The following is a 19,971-nucleotide window of genomic DNA, read 5'->3' as shown; positions in this document are numbered from 1 at the left end:
CCAGTTAAAATATAAAATCTTCTTAAAAGTCGGGGGTCTTCTTATACACCCTATGTCGTCTTATAGGGCCGGTGAATATGTGCCTTTTGGGGGGGGGGAGGGAGTGATCCTGATGACGAGGGGGCGTCTCACAGGAAAGTGAGTATCCCCCATTACCTTATCGTAGCGGTGCAGCGTGGGGGTCTCAGTGCTGGGAGTGGCGGCGGCGGCTGCTGTGCTCTGGTGCGGCGGCTGCTGTGCTCTGGTGCGGCGGCTCCTCTTCTGTGTGGGGCCTCTGTGCTGTGGGGTGGCGGTGGCGGCGGCATATCTTTATCCAGTTGGGGCTCCTCCGGCATCTCCTTAGCCCTGGAGGCACCGCCGCAACTCCATCGGTGCAATGCAGCGGCCATTTTCCCGGAGGCAGCTCAATAGGTGCGATGCGGTGGCCTCCGGGAAAATGGCCGCTGCTCAGATTCAGATCTCGTCCCGAAATCTCGGGACACGAGATCTGAATCTGAGCAGCGGCCATTTTCCCGGAGGCCACCACATTGCACCGATGGAGTTGCGGCGGGGCCTCCAGGGCTAAGGAGATGCCGGAGGAGCCCCAACTGGATAAAGATACGCCGCTGCCGCCGCCACCCCACAGCACAGAGGCCCCACACAGAAGAGGAGCCGCCGCACCAGAACACAGCCGCTCCCAGCACTGACACCCCCACGCTGCACCGCTAGGATAAGGTAATGGGGATTACTCACTTTCCTGTGAGACGCCCCCTCGTCATCAGGATCACTCCCCCTCCCCACCCACCATATACACCGGCGTACAAGACGATTCCCGGCGTATAAGACGACCCCCGACTTTTAAGAAGATTTTCGGGGGTTAAAAAGTCGTCTTATACGCCGGAAAATACGGTACTGATGTCTCAATTAATTTTACTTTTATTGGTATCTATTTTTATTTTTGACATATACCGGTAGCTGCTGCATTTCCCACCCTAGGCTTATACTCGAGTCAATAAGTTTTCCCAGTTTTTTGTTGCAAAATTAGGGGGTCGGCTTGTACTCGGGTCGGCTTATACTCGAGTATATACGGTAATTGTATTCCAACCCGTATATCAAATTGATACATTCCTATAGCATATACCCTGGAATCCTATTGGTCAGTTACTGATCACATGACCAGTGTCATCCAGGTACCCGTGCGCTCAGTTGACAGTTGAGGAAAGTGACAGTTGGAGTTGATGGTGAAGGTGAAGAATCTGTCTGTGGATTATAAGCAAAGCGCTAATATGGAGAAAGAAGAGTTTGTAGGGAGGAAGAGAGCGAGGAAAAGAAGACACTTGGATTCATTATCTGATGACGAGCCTTCAATCAAAAAAACAAAAAAAGCAGACTCTGGACGGAAGACGTCTCCCACCCCAGAAATGGAGCGAGTGCATGAGGACGTCATTGCCCAGAGTGAAGGGCTAAAGAACAGAAGAGACTTCACCTCATCGGCTGATGAGAAGTCTTCAATCAAAGAGCCCAAAAGGAAGGGCAAAAAGAGGAAGAATCCAGACGCAGGACAGAAGATGTCTCCCACCCCAGAGATGGACCGAGTGGATGAAGACATCATTGTCCAGAGGATAGGACCAAAGAAAAGAAGAATCGGCCTGGACTGTGCAGAGGAAGGAAAGACACCAATTGTTAAGACCAACATTCAGGAAAAAAAAGACCTGCAGAAGTACCCAGGAGGCTCAGGTAAGTAGAGATAAAGAACTATCAATTACAGAGAAAGTTATTGTACATGTTTTATATCTCCACATGTAATCCGGGGAAAAAAGTCAGCAAAATAATTCTACATCAAATGAACCTTTTATAATGAAAAATTACCAAAACCAGTTTTATATTAGTGCAGAAGATTACAGGTGTTGTAGGCAGTTTACCAATGGGAATGTACAACAATAACATTAGGGTTAAATAATCAAGGTGAATGTCTACTTTATTTCTCTACATTTCAGTTCACCCGTTGTGTATGTCCTATTCTAATGTATAATGTTCTTCTGTCAACTCCACTGTCATGTCAATTAAGTAATTCATTTTATGATTTAAGTTGTGCTGCTGTGATAACATAATTTCCCACGGGATCAATAAAGTGTATCGTATCGTATCGTAACATGGTCAGAGTTATCTGTTCCCAATTCATGGTGACATGTTCTTATCATTGTGTAATGTCCAGGTTCAGCTCTGATGAGATTTACCACAAGATATGGAAAAGGCTGACACCTTTTTTTAAAGGGAATCTGTCAGCATGATATAGGGGCAGAGACCCTTATACCAATGATATACTACTTATTGGACTACATGGTGTAATTTTGATAAAATGACAGTCTTATCAGCTGCAGATTTACCAGTTCTCTCGATGCTGAGCTCTGTATAACCCTGCTAACAACACTGATTGGAAGTATTCTGTGTATGTGTACACTGTGCATAGGCAGAAAGCTCCGAATCAGTGGTCGAGTTATACAGAGCTCATGAATATGGATAACTATCTTGCAGCAGTCCTCTACTGATAATCTCCTGCTGATAAAACAGTGATTTTATAAAAACTACAGCAAGCAGCTCAATACGTGATACATTTCTCTTTATATATTACAGTATATAGATATATAATTCTAAATACGGTATATTAGATCTCAGATTAGGCGTTAAAACCTTGGTGACATAACCCCTTTAAATGCTGCAGTGTCTGAAATAAAATAAAAAACACACACCTCCTGGAATGGCGCCATTCCCACGATGCTAGCACTGAGTCTCCTGTAAACATGGAGTGCTTTTACTTTGTTGCTCTGCAGCACTCAGAAGGGGTTGACCAGTGGTGAATAACTCCTTAAATGACTTTCTCTGCCGTAAACGGTCCTAGAAGTTGCCACATTTGTTGCCAATGTTATAATGTTACTATTTCCTCCTCTACTCCCCTTTTGTTTAGTCTTTCCACATTCACATACAAGGTTTCTCCAGTGTATCCCCCCTCACTCTTGAACTCTCTACCCCAACATATCAGACTCTCACCTACTGTGGAAACCTTCCTAAGGAACCTGAAGGCCTACGTCTTCCGACAAGCCTACAACCTGCAGTAACCCTCGCTCCACCACACCGCTGCACGACCAGCGCTGCCCTCCCTTCTGTATCCTCACCCACCCCCTGTAGACTGTGAGCCCTCGGGGGCAGGGTCCTCGCTCCTCCTGTACCAGTCGCTGACTCGTATTGGTCAGGATTATTGCACCTGTTATTACTATGTATTCTCCTTCTCACATGTAAAGCGCTATGGAGTAAATGGCGCTATAATAATAAATAATAATAATCCATGGGAGGACTAGGTGAAGTGCATTATATTCTATGAAGGACCATGGGGAGTGCATTATCTTGTTTGGAGGACCATGGGAGGTGCATTATCTTGTTTGGAGGACCATGGGAGGTGCATTATATTCAATGGAGTACCATGAGGAGTTAATTTTATTCTATAGAGTACCATGAGGAGTTCATTGTATTCTATAGAGGACCATGGAGAGTACATTATATTGTATGGGGGACCATGAGGGGTGCATTATACTGTATGGAGGATTATAAGAGGTTAATTATATTGTATGGAGGACCATGGGGTACATTATATTGTATTGAGGACCATTGAGGGTGCATTATATTCTTAGGAGGACCACGGGGAGTGCATAAAATTCTCTGGAGGACCATGGGGTGTACATTAAATTGTTTGGTGGATCATGGGGAGTGTATTATATTCTATGGAGGACTATGGGGGTGGATTATAGCCTATGGAGGACCATGGGGAGTACATTATATTGTATGGAGGACCATGAAGAGGGCATTATGTTGTATGAAGGACCATAGGTCGCTCATTGCATTCTATGGATGACCATGGGGAGAACATTATATTCTATTGAGGACCATGGGGGGTGCATAAGCTTGTTTGAAGGACCATTGGGAGTGCATTTTATGGAAGACCACGGAGAGCGCATTACATTCTATGGAGGACTATGGGGGCTGCATTATAGTCTATGAAGGACCATGGGGAGTGCATTTTATGGAGGACCACGGAGAGCGCATTATATTCTAGGGAGGACTATGGGGGCTGCATTATAGTCTATGAAGGATCATGGGGAGTCTACTATATTCTCGGAAGGAAAATGGGGTGTGCATTATATTTTTAAGAGGACTCTGGGGAGTGCATTATATTCTAGGGAGGACTATGGGGGGTGCATTATAGTCTATGAAGGACCATGGGGAGTCTACTATATTCTCGGAAGGAAAATGGGGTGTGCATTATATTTTTAAGAGGACTCTGGGGAGTGCATTATATTCTAGGAAGGACTATGGGGGGTGCATTATGTTCTATGGAGGACCATGGCGACTGCATTGTATTGTATGGAGGACCATGGTCAGGCCCCAAGAAGCAACCTTGCGAAACTGTGCACGTCGGACAAGGGGATCTCTAGCAGCAGCTGGCCCTACCGCACAGTCTGACAGTTCTAGTCTTCTAGCAGGTATCTAACTATATGAGCATTCTGAACTTCCTGGACATTTAATACACCTTTTTACTGAGATCTGTCAGCAGCACATGTGATGTGAAGGAACTAGCTTCTATGGCATATAATCCATAAGCACCTCACCTTGTCTTCACTCCTCCTGGACTTTGTTTCTTTCCTTTCCTTCTTGCAGGCAGCTATTTAATATTGCATCTGCAAAACTTAGCATATGAAGCAACTTTGTAGTGCTTGCTAAGTCTCTCCGTTCCTGTCCCTTCATGAATGTAAGGATTATACATTCGCCTGCTTCTTTTATGCATGGTGCTCGCATTATATTGTTTAGCTGTGCGCTTTATCATTACTTGCTGCTGCTTCCTTTCCCCATCATTTGGAGGCCCTTTTTTCTTGCCCTGTCTTTTCAAATTTGTTTTTATACTATTGTTATTTTATAAAGATATTCTTTTATTTGCATGTTGTTTCATATCACTTCTCTTCTATATGGCACCTTACCATAGTAGATGATGTTAGTCATATATTGATGAAGTGTCCTTAGCCTCTTTATTATTGTATCGCATTATATTGTATGGATCACCATGGTGAGGTACATTGCATTCTATGGAGGACCATGTGGAGCGCATTATATTCTATGGAGGAAAATGGGGTGTCCATTACATTGTATGGAAGACCATGGGGAAGGCATTATATTGTATGGAGGTCAATGGGGGTACATTACATTCTACGGATGACCATAGGGAGCACATTACACTCTATGGAGGACCATAGGGAGCCCATTATATTCTATTTAGGACCATGGGAAGTGCATTATATTGTATGGAGAGCCATGTGGAGTGGATTATATTTTATAGATCAGCTGGGTGGGTGCATTCTATTCTTTGGAGGACCATGGGGAGGCCATCATATTGTATGGAGGACAATTGCAGGTTCATTATATTGTATGAAGGAACACGGGGAGCTCATTACATTCTATAGAGGACCATGGGGAGCGCATTATATCTTATGGACCACCATGGGGTGCGCATTCAATTCTATGGAGGGCCACGTGGCTTGTATTATATTGTATAGAGGACTATGGGGGGTGCATTATACTGCATGGAGGACCATGGTGGTGCAGTATATTATATAGAGTTCCGTGGGAGTGCATTACATAGTATGGAGGACCATAGGGGTGCATTATATTGTGTGGTGGACAATGGGAAGGGCATTATATTGTATAAATGTCCATGGGGGTGCTTTATATTGTATGGAGGACCACGGGGGGGGGGGTTATATTGTGTGGAGGACCATAGGGCTGCATTTTATTGTATGGAGGACTATGGGGAGTGCATTAAATTGTAAAGATGACCATGAGGGGTGCATTATGTTGAATCGAGAACCATGGAGAGTGCATTATATTGCATGGAGGACCATGGGGGGTCCATTATATTGTATAAAGAACCATGGGGGATTGTATTATATTTTATAGAGGACTATAGGTGGTTCATTATATTGTATGGAGGACCATAGGGGTGCATTATATTGTATGGAGGGCCAAGTTAGGGCATTATATTGCACGGAGGACCATAAGTAGTGAATTATATTGTATAGATGACAATAGGGCGTGCATTATATTGTATGGAGGACCATGGAAAGTGCATTATATTGTATAGAGGACAATGGGGGGGTTTATTATACTGAATAGAGGACCATAGGGGGTTTAATATATTGTATAGAGGACCATGGGACGTGCATTATACTATAAAGAGGACCAAAGGGGTACATTATAATGTATAGAGGACAATGGGGATGTGCATTATATTCTATGGAGGACCAAGGAGAGCACATTATATTTTATGGAGGACCATTGGGAGTGCAATATATTGCATACATGACCATGGGAATGCATTGTATTCTATGGAGGACCATGGGGAGTGCATTATGTTGTATGGAGGACCGTGGGGTGTATTATATTGTGTGGAGGACCATAGGGAAGGCATTATATTGTATAGATGACCTTGGGGGTGTTTTATATTGTAGGGAGGACCACGGGGGTGCATTATATTGTGTGGATGACCATGGAGGGTGCATTTTATTGTACAGAGTATCATGGGGAGTGCATTATACTATATGGAGGATTATGGAGGGGTGCATTATATTGTATGGAGGACTATGGGGAGGGAGATTTATATTCTATGGAGAACCATTGAAAGTGCATTACATTGTATGGAGGACCATGGGAGGTGCATTATATTCTATAGAGGACCATGGGGAATGCATTATATTGTATAATAGACCATGGGGAGTGCATTATTGTCTATGAACAATCGTGGGGAGGGCATTATGTTGTATGGAGGACCGTAGGGAGTATATTATATTGCATGGAGGTCCATGGGGAGTGCATCATATTATATGGAGGACCATAGGGAGTGCAGTATATTGTATAGGTGATTTGTGGGTTCATTATCTATATATATAATTGTCTGAGGGTCACTTCCGTCTGTCTGTCCCGGAAATTATATTGTATAGAGGACAAAAGGAGGTTCATTATATTGTAAAGAGGACAATAGGAGGTTCATTATATTGTATATAGCACCATGGGGAGAGCATTATATTTATAGAAACTTAATTCCAGCTCACCCAATTGCTCTATGCTCATCCATCTGGGGCTCAGACACTGGGTCATGTCGACCATGTAAATTTTTCTTATGTATGCACCATATTTCTTTTGAAAAGTAAAAAGAAAAGGAAAATCCAGGCCTGTTGAGCCGGATTCCAATTTTTTCTATTTTCCTTGATGTGAGAGCATAATATTGTATGGAGGACCATGGGGAGCTCATTACATTCTATGGCGGACCATGGAGAGTACATTATATTCTCTGTAGGGCCGTGTGGAGCGCATTATATTCTATGGAGCACTATGGGGAGCGCGTTATATTGTTTGGAGGACCATGGGGGATTGAATTATATTGTATAGAAGACAATAGGAGGTTCATTATATTGTATGGAGGATCATGGCAAGTGCATTGCATTATATGGAGGACCATGATGAGTGCTTTATATTGTATGGACGACAATAGGGAGCGCATTATATTGTGTAGATGACATTGGTGGGTGAATTATATTGTATTTAGGACCATGGGAAGGTCATTATATTGTATAGAGGACAAAAGGAAATGGTTCATCATATTGTACGGATGACCATGGGGGGTGCATTATATTTTATAGAAGACCTTGGGTTGTGTATTATATTGAATAGAGGACCATGGGAATGCATTATGTTGTATATAGAACAATGGGAGGTGCATGATATTGTAGGAAGGACCATGGAGAGTGCATTAAACTATATAGAGGACCAAGGGGAGTGCATTATATTGTATGGGGGACCATGGAGAGTACATTGTATTGTATGGAGGACAATTGGAGATTCATTATATTGTATAGATGACCATGGACTAGGACTATGCATTATATTCTATGAAGGATAACAGGGATTGCAATATACTGTATAGAGAACCATGGGCGGTGCATTATACTGTATAGAGGCCATGAGGAGTGCATTATCTTACATGGAGGAGTATGAGGGTGCATTCTATCTTATGGAGGACAATGGGGGGGTACGTTATTTATTATATGGAGGACTATGGCGAATGCATTATACTGTATGGAGTACCATGGGGAGTACATTATATTGTATGGAGGACAAGAGGGGCTAAATTTTATTGTAAGGAGGATCATAGGCGGTGCAATTTTATTCTATTGAGGACCATGGGGAGAGCAATATATTGTATTGTATGTCCATGCTGGACATAAGAAGGATATGGGACTCTCATTGAGTATATGGGGAGGCTATGTGAGGCTCATGCAGTATATAGGAGGCTGTGTGGGGTTCATGGTGTATATGGGGATGCTGTGTGGGGGTCATGCTGTATATGGTGAGGCTGTGGAGGCTCATGCAGTATATAGGGAGGCTGTGTGGGGCTCATGCAGTATATGGGGAAGCTGTGTGAGGCTCATGCTGTATATGGGGAGGCTGTATGAGGCTCATGCTGTATATAGGGAGGCTGTGTGGGGCTTATGCTGTATATGGGGAGGCTGTGTGGGGCTCATGCTGTATATAGGAGGCTGTGTGGGGCTCACGCAGTGTATATGGGGAGGCTTTGTGGAGCTCATGCATTGTATAGGGAGGCTGTGTTGGGCTCATGCAGTATATGGGAGGCTGTGTGGGGCTCATGCTGTATACAGGGAGGCTGTGTGGGGCTCATGCTGTATATAGGGAGGTTGTGTGGGGCTCATGCTGTATACAGGGAGGCTGTGTGGGGCTCATGCTGTGTATAGGGAAGCTGTTTGGGGCTCTTGCTGGACATGGGGAGGCTCTGTGGGGCTCATGCAGCATATAGGGAGGCTGTGTGGGGCTCATACAGTATATGGGGAGGCTGTGTGGGGCCAAAGCAGTTTATGGGGAGGCTGTGTGGGGCTCATGGAATATATAGAGGTTGTGTGGGGCTCATGCTGTATATAGGGAAGCTGTTTGGGGCTCTTGCTGGACATGAGGACGCTGTGTGGGACTCATGCAGTTTACGGGTAGGCTGTGTGGGGCTCATGCTGTATATAGGGAGGCTGTGTGGGGCTCATGGAATATATAGGGAGGCTGTGTGGGGCTAATTCAGTATATAGGGAGGCTGTGTGGGGCTCATCCTGTATATAGGGAGGCTGTGTGGGGCTCATGCTGTATATGGGAGGATGTGGGGCTCATACAGTATATGGGGAGGCTGTGTTGGGCTCAGGCAGTATATGGGAGGCTGTGTGGGGCTCATACAGTATATAGGGAGGCTGTGTGGGGCTCATGGAATATATAGGGAGGCTGTGTGGGGCTAATTCAGTATGTAGGGAGGCTGTGTGGGGCTAATGCAGTATATAGGGAGGCTGTGTGGGGCTAATGCAGTATATAGGGAGGCTGTGTGGGGCTCATGCTGTATATAGGGAGGCTGTGTGGGGCTCATGCTGTATATAGGGAGGCTGTGTGGGGCTCATACAGTATATGGGGAGGCTGTGTGAGGTTCATGCAGTATATAGGGAGGCTGTGTGGGGCTCATGCAACATATAGGGAGGTTGTGAGGGGCTCATGCAGTATATAGGGAGGCTGTGTGGGGCTCATGCTGTATATGGGGAGGCTGTGTGAGGCTCATGCTGTATATGGGGAGGCTATGTGGGGCTCATGCTGTATATAGGGAGGCTGTGTGGGGCTCATGCTGTATATAGGGAGGCTGAGTGGGGCTCATGCTGTATATAGGAGGCTGTGTGGGGCTCATACAGTATATAGGGAGGCTTGTGTGGCTCATGGAATATATAGGGAGGCTGTGTGGGGCTCATGCAGTATATAGGGAGGCTGTGTGGGGCTCATGTTGTATTTAGGGAGGCTGTGTGGGGATCATGCAGTATATGGGGAGGCTGTATGGGACTCATGCAATATATGGGGTGGCTGTGTGGGGCTCATACTGTATATACGGAGGCTGTGTGGGGCTCATGCAGTATACAGGGAGGCTGTGTGAGGCTCATGCAGTATATAGGAAGGCTGTGTGAGGCTCATGCAGTATATACGGAGGCTGTGTGGGGTTCATGCAGTATATAGGGAGGCTGTGTGAGGCTCATGCAGTATATGGGGAGGCTGTGTGGGGCTCATGCTGTATATGGGGAAGCTGTGTGGGGCTCATGGAATATATAGGGAGGCTGTGTTGGGCTCATGCAGTATATGGGAGGCTGTGTGGGGCTCATACAGTGTATGGGGAGGCTGTGTTGGGCTCATGCAGTCTATAGGGAGGCTGTGGGGCTCATGCTGTATATAGGGAGGCTGTGTGGGGCTCATGTTGTATATAGGGAGGCTGTATGGGGCTCATGCAGTATAAGGGGAGGCTGTGTGGGGCTCATACAGTATATGGGGAGGCTGTGTGGGGCTCATGGAATATATAGGGAGGCTGTGTGGGGCTCATGCAGTGTATAGGGAGGCTGTGTGGGCCTCATGCTGTATATAGGGAGGCTGTGGGGCTCATGCAGTATATGGGGATGCTGTGTGGGGCTCATGCAGTTTATGGGGAGGCTGTGTGGGGCTCGTGCTGTATAAAGGGAGGCTGTGTGGGGCTCATGCTGTATATGGAGAGGCTGTGTGGGGCTCATGGAATATATAGGGAGGCTGTTTGGGGCTAATGCAGTATATAGGGAGGCTGTGTGGGGCTCATGCTTTATATAGGGAGGCTGTGTGGGGCTCATGTTGTATTTAGGGAGGCTGTGTGGGGCTCATACAGTATATGGGGAGGTTGTGTGGAGCTCATGCTGTATATAGGGAGGCTGTGTGAGGCTCATGCTGTATATAGTGAGGCTGTGTGGGGCTCATGCAGTATATAGGGAGGCTGTGTGGGGCTCATGCAGTAGATGGGGAGGCTGTGTGGGGTTCATTCAGTATATGGGGAGGCTGTGTGGGGCTCATGGAATATATAGCGAGGCTGTGTTGGGCTCATGCAGTATATAGGGAGGCTGTGGGGCTCATGCTGTATATAGGGAGGCTGTGTGGGGCTCATGTTGTATATGGGGAGGCTGTATGGGGCTCATGCAGTATAAGGGGAGGCTGTGTGGGGCTCATGCTGTATATAGGGAGGCTGTGTGGGGCTCATACAGTATATGGGGAGGCTGTGTGGGGCTCATGGAATATATAGGGAGGCTGTGTGGGGCTCATGCAGTGTATAGGGAGGCTGTGTGGGGCTCATGCCGTATATAGGGAGGCTGTGGGGCTCATGCAGTATATAGGGAGGCTGTGTGTGGGCTCATGCAGTATATGGGGATGCTGTGTGGGGCACATGCAGTTTATGGGGAGGCTGTGTGGGGCTCGTGCTGTATATCGGGAGGCTATGTGAGGCTCATGCTGTATATGGAGAGGCTGTGTGGGGCTCATGGAATATATAGGGAGGCTGTTTGGGGCTAATGCAGTATATAGGGAGGCTGTGTGGGGCTCATGTTGTATTTAGGGAGGCTGTGTGGGGCTCATACAGTATATGGGGAGGTTGTGTGGAGCTATGCTGTATATAGGGAGGCTGTGTGAGGCTCATGCTGTATATAGTGAGGCTGTGTGGGGCTCATGCAGTATATGGGGAGGCTGTATGGGGCTCATGCAATATATGGGGTGGCTGTGTGGGGCTCATGCTGTATATAGGGAGGCTGTGTGGGGCTCATGTTGTATATAGGGAGGCTGTGTTGGGCTCATGCAGTATATGGGAGGCTGTGTGGGGCTCATGGAATATATAGGGAGGCTGTGTGGGGCTAATGCAGTTTATAGGGAGGCTGTGTGGGGCTCATGCTGTATATAGGGAGGCTGTGTGGGGCTCATGCAGTATATGGGGAGGCTGTGTGGGGCTCATGCAGTATATAGGAAGGCTGTGTGGGGCTCATGCAGTATATACGGAGGCTGTGTGGGGCTCATGCAGTATATAGGGAGGCTGTGTGGGGCTCATGCAGTATATAGGGAGGCTGTGCGGGGCTCATGCAGTATATAGGAAGCTATGTGCAAAAAGAAAAAAAAGAGCATGAACCGCACATCCCAAAATCATACGTTGATCTAAAGCCGCTAGGCAAAAATTTAAATACTGAACATGAGGTTTTCAGTTTAACATTCTGATCAGACTGTATGAAGCCCACTGCCCCTTCACGGCAAACCTCGTAGTGGGTCCTAACGCCCTAACGGAGCGGAGCCGTGCGGCAACCACCGCCGCAGCGGCCATGCACCAGCAGGGCGGACGGCCTGTTGCCCCACAGCACCCATGCTGCGAGACTGAGTCCCCAAGACTCCAGACCGCGCCGCCCCACCAGCACAAAGCCACAGCAACAATGGCCGCCACACAGCACCAGCACCAAAATGAAGGGAGCATTTAAACTCACCTTCCTCCAGCTCTTCAGTGAGAGCCAAAATGGGCTAGACCCCTTACTTTGCAGTCTCCTGCTAATTAAAATCACCTGAGCCAAATGGTTGATTTTGGGATGTGCGGTTCATGCTCTTTTTTTTCTTTTTGCACAAAGCAGTATATAGGAAGGCTGTGTGGGGCTCATGCAGTATATACGGAGGCTGTGTGGGGCTCATGCAGTATATGGGGAGGCTGTGTGAGGCTCATGCAGTATACAGGGAGGCTGTGTGGGGCTCATGCAGTATATAGGGAGGCTGTGTGAGGCTCATGCAGTATATAGGAAGGCTGTGTGGGGCTCATGCAGTATATGGGGAGGCTGTGTGAGGCTCATGCAGTATACAGGGAGGCTGTGTGGGGCTCATGCAGTATACAGGGAGGCTGTGTGGGGCTCATGCAGTATATAGGGAGGCTGTGTGAGGCTCATGCAGTATATAGGAAGGCTGTGTGAGGCTCATGCAGTATATAGGGAGGCTGTGTGAGGCTCATGCAGTATATAGGGAGGCTGTGTGGGGCTCATGCAGTATATACGGAGGCTGTGTGGGGCTCATGCAGTATATAGGGAGGCTGTGTGAGGCTCATGCAGTATACAGGGAGGCTGTGTGGGGCTCATGCAGTATATAGGGAGGCTGTGTGGGGCTCATGCAGTATATACGGAGGCTGTGTGGGGCTCATGCAGTATATAGGGAGGCTGTGTGGGGCTCATGCAGTATATAGGGAGGCTGTGTGGGGCTCATGCAGTATACAGGGAGGCTGTGTGGGGCTCATGCAGTATATAGGGAGGCTGTGTGGGGCTCTTTGCTGGACATTGGGAGGCTGTGTGGGTCTAAGACTTCAGCAGGCGGAAAATTACTTTGTAAAGGCTGGCAAGTTGGGAGATACGCTTTTCTGTGACCCCAGCAGTTTTTTATTTAGTTTTTTTTTTAAGGGGGAACTATTGGAACTTCTGCTCCAGTGCCCCATGATTTCTATGTACGCCCCTGCTTATATGGCTCCTGTAATGCAGAGTATATTACCCATATTGCTGGGTTCTCCTCCGTTGTCCTTGCTCCTTCTCCTGACAGCAGTGGTAGACCAGTGACATGGAGCTGCTGTCCCCTAATGTATAATTCAGGGTCTCATCCTCATTTATCAAAACTGTTCATTAAATTGTCTTTGTTGCCCATAGCAACCAACCAGAGTTCAGCTTTCATTTCTCAAAATGCTTAGGTAAAATGACCGCTGATCACTGATTGGTTGTTATGAGCACAGTAGATAGTCCTGATGTACGGCTATGTGCACACGTTGTGTTTTTGCTGCGTTTATTCAGTGCAGATTTGTCATAAAACGTAAAGTGTTTCTTGATTCCAGAAAAGTGAATGAGAATCCTGAAGTCTCATGCTCACCTTGCTTATCTGTGACTTGCAGATTTGGTGCAGATATAAATCCGTAGCATGTCAATTCTTTCAGCGTTTTTCCTGCAGATTTCACTCATTCTGAGTGGGGAAAAATCTGCCCCAAACTCACAAGTAAGGCTACTTTCACACTAGCGTTTTTGGCTGCATGTCCCAATGCGTCGTTTAGGAGAAAAAACGCATCCTGCAAAGTTGTCTGCAGGATGCGTTTTTTCCCCATAGACTAACATTACCGACGCATTGCGACGCACTGCCACACGTCGCAACCGTCGTGCGACGGTTGCGTCGTGTTTTCGCGCACCGCCGCCACAAAAAAAAGTTACATGTTTTCTTGTGCGTCGGGACCGCCATTTTCGACTGCACATGCGCGGCCGAAACTCCGCCCCCTCCTCCCCGAACCTTACAATGAAGCAGCGGAAGCGTCTTAAGACTGCTTCCGCTGCCAACGTCGGGCATTTTCTTCACAGTATGCGTCGGTACGTCGGGCCAACGCAGCGCGACGGCCCCGTACCGACGCTAGTGTGAAAGCAGCCTAAACAATGCAGCAAAAATGCGCGTTTTGCCACAGAGTTTTACCTGACATGACTTCTTTTAGACAAGTCTTCAACCATCTCTATAGCTGCATGGGAGACATACAGAGTGACAAGGAGGGTGAAGCTGGGGGTCCGGGGAAGAGTCTGAGCTGTAAGGCCGGCGTCACACTGGCGAGTTTTACGGACGTAAGAGCGCAGAAACTACGTCCGTAAAACTCGCATAACATACGGCACAATTATTCTCAATGGGGCTGCTCCTATTAGCCGTATATTACGGTTCAGTATTATACGGCTTTCTACGGCCGTACAAAATCGCAGCATGCTGCGTTTGTCAGCGTATTGCGCAAATAATACGCCAATGAAAGTCTATGGGGGCGAGAAAAATACGGATTCCACACGAACCTGCAGTGTGACTTGCGAGAAATACGCAGCGCTGTTAGTGAAAAGTCGGTAATTCAATTGCCGGCTTTTTCCTTCTCCTTCACAAACCCGACAGGATATGAGACATGGTTTACATACAGTAAACCATCTCATATCCCCTTTTTTTTTGCATATTCCACACTACTAATGTTAGTAGTGTGTATGTGCAAAATTTGTGCACTGTAGCTGCTAAAATAAAGGGTTAAATGGCGGATAAAATTGGCGTGGGCTCCCGCGCAATTTTCTCCGCCAGAGTGGTAAAGCCAGTGACTGAGGGCAGATATTAATAGCCTAGAAAAGGGTCCATGGTTATTGGCCCCCCCTGGCTACAAACATCTGCCCCCAGCCACCCCAGAAAAGGCACATCTGGAAGATGCGCCTATTCTGGCACTTGGCCACTCTCTTCCCACTCCCTGTAGCGGTGGCATATGGGGTAATGAAGGGTTAATGCCACCTTGCTATTGTAAGGTGACATTAAGCCAGATTAATAATGGAGAGGCGTCAATTATGTCACCTATCCATTATTAATCCAATTGTAGGAAAGGGTTAAAAAACACACACACACATGATTAAAAAGGATTTTAATGAAATAAACACAGCGGTTGTTGTAATAATTTATTGTTCTCGCAATCCATTTGCAAACCCTCGCTTGGCAAAATAATAAACGCACAATATACATACCTTCTGGTGAACCGTCTCGTCCCACGAGGTAATCCATCTGAAGGGGTTAACTAATATTACAGGCAGGAGCCCTGCAAATGCAGCTGTGCTCCGTGCCTGTAATCCCCAGCGAATGAGTGAAATGTAGGTCATTGACCTACATTTCCTTCAGTCGCGGTGATGCGCCCCCTGGTGGATGTCCTCATATGACCTGGAGCGTGGGAAAAAGTTCCCAGGCTGCAGTTCATGAGAACATCCAGCAGGGGCGCATCACCGCGACTGAATGTAAGTATAGATCACTCTGCTTTCCTTTCAGCACCCGGGGATTACAGGCACGAGCGAGTGGTTTATCGCAGCTCGTGCCTGTAATATTAGTTAACCCCTTCAGATGGATTACTTCGTGGGACGTGATCTGACATCAGAAGGTATGTATCTTGTGCGTTTATTATTTTGCCAAGTGAGGGCCTGCAAATGGATTGCGAGAACAATAAATTATTACAACAACCGCTGTGTTTATTTCATTAAAATCCTTTTTAATCATGTGTGTGTGTTTTTTAACCCTTTCCTACAATTGGATTAATAATGGATAGGTGACATAATTGACGCCTCTCCATTATTAATCTGGCTTAATGTCACCTTCCAATAGCAAGGTGGCATTAACCCTTCATTACCCCATATCCCACCGCTACAGGGAGTGGGAAGAGAGGGGCCAAGTGCCAGAATAGGCGCTTCTTCCAGATGTGCCTTTTCTGGGGTGGCTGGGGGCAGATGTTTTTAGCCACGGGGGGGCCAATAACCATGGACCCTCTCCTGGCTTTTAATATCTGCCCTCAGTCACTGGCTTTACCATTCTGGCGGAGAAAATTGCGCGGGAGCCCACGCCAATTTTTTCCGCCATTTAACCCTTTATTTTAGCAGCTACAGCGCTGAAATTTTGCACATACACACTACTAACATTAGTAGTGTGGAATATGAAAAAAAAATGGGGATATGAGATGGTTTACTGTATGTAAACCATGTCTCATATCCTGTCGGGTTTGTGAAGGAGAAATGCAAAGCCGGCAATTGAATTACCGGCTGTTCACAGATATCGCGCTGAATGAAATCTAAATACAGAATATATATATATGTGTCTCAATGACATATATATATATATACACTGTATATATGTTTTAATGAACATTTGAGCACATAAATCCATTAGATGTCGGTTTTGCAAGCCTGCGAGAAAATATCGCAGTACGGATGCCATACGGATTACATACGGAGGATGCCATGCGCAAAATACGCTGACACACCCTGACTACGGATCAATATTTTGGGAACATTTCACCGTATTTCGGCCGTATTACGGCCGTAAAATACGGACCGTATTGTCTTACGCCGAGTGTGACGCCGGCCTAAGGAGGGATTCATAGCTGGAGAGGTCATCTTACAGGTCACATGACATCAGAGACTGACTTCCTGTTGGAGCGCCCCCAAGGGCTAGGGGTACTCGACATCGGGTCCTTCGGTTCTCAAGGGGGATGTCACAGTGGCTGACCCGGTCCGTGGCCCTCGGGAGGTCCGTTGTAAAAGGGGAAAGGTATTTAAAGGGATATGTTCGTGACACCACCTGTGGTATTCGGTCAGGGTGACCGACGCTGCTTAGGGGTCCGCTGGGGTGATGATATGGCAGCTAGATGGTATACCTTCCCACAGGTGAAGTGTGTCCCCAGGGCTTCCCAGAGTGTAGATGGTGGATGGTGTGAGACGCAGTGAAGAACGAGGACACAAGGTTGCAGTCTCTTTACCTTTACTGAAGACTTCAGCATCCACAGTCCAGAGCACCAGATCACAGGGCAGGCAGAGTCCGCCCGGTTTGGAGGCAAATCTAGAGTCCCCTTATCCAGGTGGAAATCAGTAGCCTTCCTCTAGCGCCTGGGTGTTGTAGTACCTTATTGCTGAGCCTCTCATAAGGTCCTCACAACTGTTGTAGATGTTCTAGATGTTGTGTCTCTCTCTGTCCCCCAGATGGATAGGACAAACCTGTATGACCGGTGGCCTGAGGCTTTTTACAGGGCCTCTATCATGCCCCAGCCTCTCGTGGGTGCCACCTTGCCTCCTGGGTATAGGGCGGGAAGGTAACGTGGATTTAGCTGTCCTGCCGGTCTCTGGAGCAAGGCATAGTGAACTGTTGCTCCCTCGGTTTTCCCTGCTACCGGGATCCTGCGCCTCAGAAGGAGGCAGCCTGTGTAGGGCAGAACAGGTTTTCTCTCCTTTTGCTATGACTTCTCCTCACTCTCTACAATACAGTTCTCTGTTCGTGTCTCTTTCTGGAAGCTGCCGCACGTGGGGCAGGCGCAGCTCTGTGTCCTTCTGTCTAGGCCTCGGACAGGATCCCACCCCAACTACCTGAGCAGAGCTCAGATAGCAACTGCCTGAGCGGAGCTCAGCCAGCTTCTGTCTAACTTCCTATCCAGACCACCAGTTTTACCTAATTGTGAAGAGTGCCCTAATAAATAGGAGCATAGCTCCCCCTGGTGGACTGGAGTGTGAAATGTGTTGTGTGTTGGTGTTACCTGGTAGTGAGATCTCCTTTATCGCCTCCAACCGTAACACCACTCCCCCTAGAGGAGAATGATATTACTGCAACGACCAGGACCCTGGGGCGCTGCACTGTCAACACATTAGTGCATGTACTGTAATAGTTATCAGACCGGAGATCACATGACCCAACTCCCTATAATGAAGGGGGGATGTGTCAATGTAACTGATGTGGGATGAAAGAAAGCACTTCTGGACGACCCTTACATTATACATTTCTGGGCAGTCCACTCATTACTCTGCACTGACGGTCTAAAACATCAATGGAGTGTAAGCAGCTTGCACAAGATGGTGAAGCTGTGGGGTGGCGAGCAGACTGTCAGCCAGACTTCCCAGACAGTAGGTAAAACCTGGCTTATTACCATGCTCACCATCTCCATGGTTGAATACACTGTGCTAAACCAGCGCTTCTGTATACAGAGTAAGAAGAGATTAGAAGACATGGACTGTGCTTCCTTCTCCAGATCCAGAGAACATGTGACGCTAGATGTAGGGAGGGACCAGGAGCTGCTTGGCTGTAGGTCAGGTCAGCTCTGCCATGCAGGCCGGAGGCTGAAATTCTCCTGTAACTGGGGAGAATATACCAGCCTAAGCTACAGGGTAAATTAGCACTAATAAGAATGTTAACCCCTTTATGACCGTGGAAATGTTGGTACGTCCAAGGTCGTCTCCCCCTGATTTTATCAGCTGACATGTGACCCTAACAGCTGCGGTTGGAATCGCTATCCACCCGCGGCTGTTAAGGCTACTTTCACACTAGCGTCAGGCCGAAGTCTACAACGCTAGCGTTGTCTCCGACGCACAACGGGGGCAGCGAAAGCATTTTTCCAGCGCATCCGCTGCCCCATTGTGAGGTGCGGGGAAGTGCGGGGAGGTGGGGGCGGAGTTCCGGCCGCGCATGCGCGGACGGAAAAAGCGGACCGTCGGGAGCAAAAAAGTAACATGTAGCGTTTTTTGGTCCCGACGGTCCGCCACAACACGGCGCAACCATCGCACGACGGTTGCGACGTGTGTCAGTCCGTCGCAATACGTCGCGTAATGTTAGTCTATGGGGAAAAAACGCATCCTGCAAACACTTTTGCAGGATGCGTTTTTTCGGCAAAACGACGCATTGTGGCGGATTGCAGTTAACGCCAGTGTGAAAGTAGCCTAACATGTTTAATGCCGCTGTCAATCTCTGACAGCGGAATGTAACATGATCGTGCCGGAAGCGCATCACAAACCCTGCCCATCGACACCCACGTCACATGACCGCGGGCTGCTAATGAATTGGCATGACAACCCAGAGTCTGCGGAGACCACTGTCATTGTCATCACCCAAACTGCTGTGAGTATTTTAGCTACAGAAACGCCCTGCCATGTGTAGCACAGGTGATCGGAGGATCGCAGCTTCTAGTCTCCCATGGACCATTGTACCCAGTAAAAACACATTCCCCCCATATGAACAAGAAAAGGGAATCTAAAAAATGCCATAAAAAGTAAGCCCCATGTAAGGCAAAAAAAGGCAAAACTTTTGAATATCCAAGTGAGAACATTCTTTTTAGAGCACTTATAAGCGCATGTATGAGAAAACCCAAAAAAGTGTATGGTCAGGAATGGGGGGGTGCAGCCTGGTTGCAAACTGGTTAAACAGCTAGAATACTGAAGGCGAGTGATCTTTATATATGGAAAAAATATACTGGAGCGATTTTCTAAAAAGGAGACTGTCAGCAGGTTTGTCTGCAAATTTATATTTTTAGCTGCATCATAACTGAGCTGAGAAAATGTAGCTTTAATCTGATTTACGTTGCTCCCGAGTTTTGGGAATTCTGTGACTATGACATGCCCCTGGCATTCTGCAGTAAGTGCTTTACCACACCTCTGCTCTGGAGTGACAGTTGTAGCATTCGTCCAGATGCCCGTTTAGATGCCCCTCCAGATGCAAGTCAATTTGAAAATGGCG

General features: G+C 47.3%; 2 protein-coding genes and 1 long non-coding RNA gene across 4 annotated transcripts in view; 2 read left to right on the top strand and 1 right to left on the bottom strand.

The window, feature by feature from the left end:
• Positions 1-19,971, bottom strand: part of HSH2D (hematopoietic SH2 domain containing) — a 317,087-nt gene that overhangs the window by 233,711 nt on the left and 63,405 nt on the right. The gene's annotated exons all lie outside the window — the stretch shown is intronic.
• Positions 1-19,971, top strand: part of LOC143783463 (uncharacterized) — a 74,552-nt gene that overhangs the window by 33,833 nt on the left and 20,748 nt on the right. The window lies entirely within an intron of this gene.
• The window catches only part of LOC143783393 (protein kinase C delta type-like), a 38,424-nt gene continuing 19,639 nt past the window's right edge, over positions 1,187-19,971 (top strand). The window contains exon 1 of the mRNA XM_077271813.1: positions 1,187-1,716. Coding sequence (XP_077127928.1) covers positions 1,218-1,716 — 499 coding nt within the window. The 5' untranslated portion in view covers positions 1,187-1,217. The remainder of the gene's footprint in view (positions 1,717-19,971) is intronic.

Source organism: Ranitomeya variabilis, chromosome 1 (assembly GCF_051348905.1).
Source record: "Ranitomeya variabilis isolate aRanVar5 chromosome 1, aRanVar5.hap1, whole genome shotgun sequence".
Lineage (NCBI taxonomy): Eukaryota > Metazoa > Chordata > Amphibia > Anura > Dendrobatidae > Ranitomeya > Ranitomeya variabilis.
The sequence above is the reverse complement of the archived record's forward strand: the minus strand, read 5'-3'. Positions and strand labels throughout refer to the sequence as shown.